The sequence below is a fragment of the Silurus meridionalis genome, chromosome 3 (assembly GCF_014805685.1).
Source record: "Silurus meridionalis isolate SWU-2019-XX chromosome 3, ASM1480568v1, whole genome shotgun sequence".
Lineage (NCBI taxonomy): Eukaryota > Metazoa > Chordata > Actinopteri > Siluriformes > Siluridae > Silurus > Silurus meridionalis.
Window position 1 is genome coordinate 2,832,581 of NC_060886.1, and position 5,933 is coordinate 2,838,513.

General features: G+C 37.6%; 1 protein-coding gene across 1 annotated transcript in view; it reads left to right on the forward strand.

Moving 5' to 3' along the window:
* The first annotated feature begins 5,271 nt into the window (after positions 1–5,271).
* wdr75 (WD repeat domain 75) overlaps positions 5,272–5,933 on the forward strand; it is a 20,773-nt gene continuing 20,111 nt past the window's right edge. Inside the window, exons 1-2 of the mRNA XM_046845833.1 lie at positions 5,272–5,428; positions 5,732–5,861. Coding sequence (XP_046701789.1) covers positions 5,343–5,428; positions 5,732–5,861 — 216 coding nt within the window. The 5' untranslated portion in view covers positions 5,272–5,342. The remainder of the gene's footprint in view (positions 5,429–5,731; positions 5,862–5,933) is intronic.

The window sequence follows — 5,933 nt, forward strand, 5'->3', positions numbered from 1 at the left end:
GATGAAACGTGGCTGGGTCTTTCAGCATGAAAATAATCCCAAACACACCACCCGGGCAACAAAGGAGTGGCTTTGTAAGAAGCATTTCAAGGTCCTGGAGTGGCCTAGCCAGTCTCCAGATCTCAACCCCATAGAAAATCTTTGGAGGGAGTTGAAAATCCGTGTTGCCCAGTGACAGCCCCAAAACATCACTGCTCTAGAGGAGATCTGCATGGAGGAATGGGCCAAACTACCAGCAACAGTGTGTACAAACCTTGTGGAGACTCACAGAAAACGTTTGATCTCTCATTGCCAACAAAGAGAATATAACAAAGCATTGAGATGAACTTTTGTTAATGACCAAATACTTATTTTCCACCATAATTTGCAAATAAATTTTTTTAAAATCAGACAATGTGATTTTCTGGATGATTTGTTCTCATTTAGTCTCTCATAGTTGAAGTGTACCTATGATGAAATTACAGGCCTCTCTCATCTTTTTAAGTGGGAGAACCTGCACAATTGGTGGCTGATTCAATACTTTTTTGCCCCACTGTATATACATTTACAACCTAAATTCTAGTATTTGTTCCATGAAATTGTATTAATTTATTCCCAACAGTTTATTCTCTTCATTCCGTGGCGTTTCTCTTCGCTGCACTGCTTCCAGTACGTGTATGTGGATGTTAGATTTTTTGTCCAATCAGATAAATATGTATGTTTCTGTGCAGTATAACTTTTCTCTTTATAAAATATTTATTTTATTTCTATTTAAACTTTACTTGGTAAATGACTGTATAAGACTGTGGAAAGAACATTACTTATAATCTTACATTTGCGGCATTTGGCAGACGCCCTTATCCAGAGCGACTTACAACTGAGCAGGGGAGGGTTTTAGGGCTTTGCTCAAGGACCCAGCAGTGGCAGCAGTGGGATTTGAACCTGTGATCTTCTGATCCAAAGCCCAATGCCTCAACCACTGAGCTACCACCTCCTATCTTACACTCCAGTACTCATGTTAGTTCTCACTCTCCAGTGTTCTGTATTGTATAAAGACGGTAATCACACTCTTGATGTCACCCTTTGGAGTCTGGTTCCTCTCAAGGTTTTTTCCTCATAACATCTAAAAGGAGTTTTTCCTTCACCACAGTCTCCATGGCTGCTCATCAGGTATAAATACACACCATTCACCTTTAACTCTTAAATTCTGTAAAGCTGCTTTGAGACAATGTCCATGGTAAAAGGCGCTATAGAAATAAACTCGACTTGACTTGACTTTTTTAAAATGTGCAGCTGGAACCAAAACAAATGTGCAAACATGCTCAGCAATAAAGCTCTTTCTGATTCTGATTATTTATATATTTATATATAACTATATATATCTCGAACTTGTGAAAAATTGCTGCTGTGTTTTTGATTGTTCTTATAGCAAAAAAACATTTTATATATTTGCAATATAGTTTTAGAATATATTAATAATTATGACAATTTTATTTGACATTTACAGAAATTTTCAAAATCCAACTTACGATGATCTTAATCATAGAAGTTAGGGGCCTTGCTCAGGGGCCCAGCTTAATGGTGTTGGAATTTGTACTCACAACCTTCTCATCAGAAATCTAACGTCATACACATATACATATATATATGTGTGTGTGTATGTAAGTTTAGTGAAAAATGCTCAATCTGGCAACAAGCGTCATGCTCAATGAGCTGTACTGAGGTGTGGAGACTCTATCGCTCAGATTAGACAGAGACAGAAAGGTTTAAAAGACATACAGAAGTAGAAGGGTGTGATACAGTATTAGATGTTTTGGACCGGGTTCAGAAAACGAGGATCAGGATATTGGCATCTCGAGTGCACAAGGAAGCGAATCATTGAAACAAGGAAACACTTGGTTTATTTCTTTTTGACGGGGAATTCCCCTTTGAGTTTTCAGGTGTGACGTGTGTTACATAATCTGACTCCCTGAGCTACAGTCTAATACTTTGCTCTGAAAAACAGATACACAAATCACATTCTCATGCAGTCTGATGGAGCCATGTTTTGGTCTAAACAATGAAAAAAAAAACAATAAATACACATATTTGTATGCTGAATTATTCATGTAAATGTTATAATGAAAGTACATACTATTTAATAATTTTATGGACTATTTATAACAAATGTACGTTGATATATTTATCACTGATTTCACTGCAATATTTTGAAAGTACACTATTATGCCAAAAGTGATTTTTCTAGTCATATGTGGTTCTTTCCCAAACCGTCACCACAAATTTAATGTAATTTTCCCTTCACTTGAACTTCGAGACAGAAACCTGTACCCAGTACACAAAGCTAGCCCTATGAAGATCTGCTTTACATGAGTTGGAAGATCTCCTGTTATAGAGCTCCGACCCCATTGGGATGAATGTAAACACTAACTGCAGCCCAGGAACCTCCTCACCCCAATCTTTTGTCTCTGTAGTGTATATTGTGTTGCTCTCAGAAATAAAAAAATATATATAACGATACACAAGTGATGAAAATCGAAACTGAAATCATCATCGCACTTGGTAATAATGTGGTTTCGATTATTTGTTTAACATTTTGACTGTTGAAATATTTAAATTGCAATACTTCGGAAAGTAATGTCTTGCCCTTTAATGAGTCACCTGTTTAACGATTATTGGAAAACTCTTTAATTATTACTATATCAATATAAATAAATAAATAAATACATACATACATAAACTTTCACTGAGTCTCAATTTGAAATCAGCAACTAAAATAAATTTAAAGTAATTGTGAGTATGTGTGTGTGTGTGTGTGTGTGTGTGTGTGTGTGTGTGTGTGTGTGTGTGTGTGTGTGTGTGTGTGTGTCACATTACTGTGCCTTTGAAACTGAAATCATTTAAAACTGAAAAAATTATCCCCAATAGTCTTTTCTCTTCACTTCATAGTGTTTTTCTCACGTGCGTTGCTACAAGGAGCAGAACAACCGAGTGTAAGTTTAGGTAAGAGTTTCCAATTCTATCCAATCAGATTTCAGCTATCACATCACATGTTCAAAGGAATCTCTCGTAAACCCTTCACATTTAGAACTGTGGGTTCTCGTAGGGCCCTCTAGCAGGCGTCTAATAACGTCGCCATTTTCACATCCTTTGGTTGGATGGCCAGAGAACACGCTAGTCGGAGTTCGCAATCCGCATCTGTAGCAAACTGCACAAAGTAAAATATATTTGTGTGGATTTAACAGAGGAGGGAAGTGATGAAGTACAAATACTTTGTTACTGTATTTAAGTAGATTTTACTTCACTTCATTTTTGGAGAAGGTTTTCCTTTCATTTATTACATTTTTCACACAAATATCTGTACTTTCTACTTCGTACATTTTCAACCCAGACTTGATACTTCAGTTTAATCTATTTGGTGAAATTTCAATATTTTCTCTGCGTCGTTTTCAGTTTATTAACACGTTTCGTGTCATTGTGCGGCTTTTTCAACCCTTCGCTGGTATTTCCTGGCTCTCACACACCACAGACGTAGACTAGTTTACGAAACTAACAATGAGCAGGAAGAAGGGAACAAGAAGTACAGTATGACTAACAGAGGAAGACTGATGATCACCTGATCATCATCATCTTTTCTCTGCTTGTGTTCTATATGGTGGATGTTCTGCCTGGATACATTCATTAGGTAAACTTGTGAAATTCGTTTTGTATTACTAATATTTTATAGGGCTGTCAAAATGAACGCAAATTTCTTTTAACAACACTCGTTTTAATGAACGCGTGATTACGCACCGAATCGTTTTGGGGCAATTTTCCTCCTTTTTTGATCGTACAGATAAGAGCAATACATAATTATAATCTGTTAAGGGTCTACTTTTATTTGTATACACTTGTAAAAACAATAAAATGCTGTGCTATTGTAAAAATAAAGAGCAGACAGGCTCTCTGTCGTCTCTCTCTCTCTCATCTCTCTTCACAGACACATCAATAAAACAACTTAAATCTCAGTGAATATTTCCCTCACACAATAAATTAAATATAAATAGCAATAATTAATATATAAATAGCAAGCGCTAAATGTCTACTTTTAAATAGACAAATTCACAAATATTCTCTAAGAATGTAATCCATATGAAAGTTTCTCCGGTATCACCTCATTAACCGTCCGTGTGGAAACATAGCAACATTTCCGTTTGGTGTCCTGATGATTTACATAATTTAAATTCACACCATAAATACTTTAAAACATTTACAAGAATATTTCGTCTTCATGCTCTATGTTGAGTTTGGTTTCACTAATAATAAACATACATTTGATTAAAGCATTAATATTTCTCCATGTCCATGTTGATTAGAGTATTCATTTAAGATTTTTAGAACAGGAAAAAATGTGTGATTAATTTGCGATTAATTGTGAGTTAACTTGTGACAATCATGCAAATAATCATGATTAAATATTTACATTTTATTTAAATTATTATCAATTATATTAACAGCCCTTAAATGAATGTAACGTGACATCCAGTTACCAGCGTGACACTAAAACAGGTAGTAAAAAAGGCTACTTTTTACACACTTACATATCAAAACCCAAACTTTTTTTACTTCAACTTGAGTAAAAAAATTTAGTCAGAAATTCAACTTTTACCAGATTATTTTAAAACTAAACGATGTGTGTACTTTTGCCATCTATAAGATTTAATAGCTGTTTTTCACACAATAACTGACAGTGGAGAGGAAATTGATTGGGTCGCATTTACAAAACGGACTTTTCAAGGAAAGCTGGACATCGTGAGGAAAAGTCCCCAAAACAGTTCATTTCAAATCCCCACAAAAACCATAATGCCCTGAAAAATGCACAAAAAATTCATTTTCTGAGGTGAAGATGGATTCTTCTGCTGGATATGATGTATGTGGAGGTGCAGTTGTGGCTCCAGTGAAAGGAGACATGGTAAATTGTGTTCACTGTGTTTCTTGCTTTAGTGATGAAGTTCTCACTGTATGAGATTCCTGCAGCGCTCTGTTCTACTGCACTTCTCTGTAATGTTTATGGTTTCAGCAGACGTGGCGTCATAATGATGGTATCAAGAGGTGGATTGATTCAGGAAGAACACCACTGAATGTCTGGGTGTGAAATGCACGGCGCGGTAAATACTGTATGTTTCCGCAAGACGGCGCTGCTGTGTTTTTTCTTTTTTTTTTTTTTCCTTCACAACTACCCCGTATTCCGTATCCATTGCTCCACCAATCAGATCGCAATAGGCGGGGCTTTCGGAATACGGGTGGGGAGAACGCTGTGGCGGAAGTGACGTGAGGCGAAGCGTCGGAAAGTTCACGGGTCACCGGTGTACGTCAGAGCAGGAAAGATGGTGGAGTGCAGGGAGACCCGCGTGGTTCGGTGCGGCGGCAGTAAAATAAGTTTCAGAGCTCCGGTGATCACTCGAGACTCCAGGTAAGGACATGGAGTGTGTGTGTGTGTGTGTGTGTGTGTGTGTGTGTGTGTGTGTGTGTGTGTGTGTGAGAGAGAGAACCACGGGCTCGTGCAAAAAAAAACATGCACCTCTCTGATCTGCATGGAGGAGAAATGATTGTGTGTGTGTGTGTGTGTGTGTGTGTGTGTGTGTGTGTGTGTGTGTGTGTGTACACTATATGTAACATATGTGATCAAGTATAGTACGGTTTTTAATAGAGAAGTGTGTGTGTGTGTGTGTGTGTGTGTGTGTGTGTGTGTGTGTGTGTGTGTACACACATACAGGTTCTTGTTGTGTGCTTCTGGAGACTCGGTGAAGGTTTTCAGCACCACTACAGAGGAGTGTGTCCATGTGCTGGAGGGACACACACACCAGATCAGTGGTGTCGCCCTGAACCCCAACAACCACCTTCAGGTTTCTGTCTGGTGTTTTCTCTCTCTCTCTCTCTCTCTCTCTCTCTCTGTGTCTCTCTCTCATTCTCTCTCT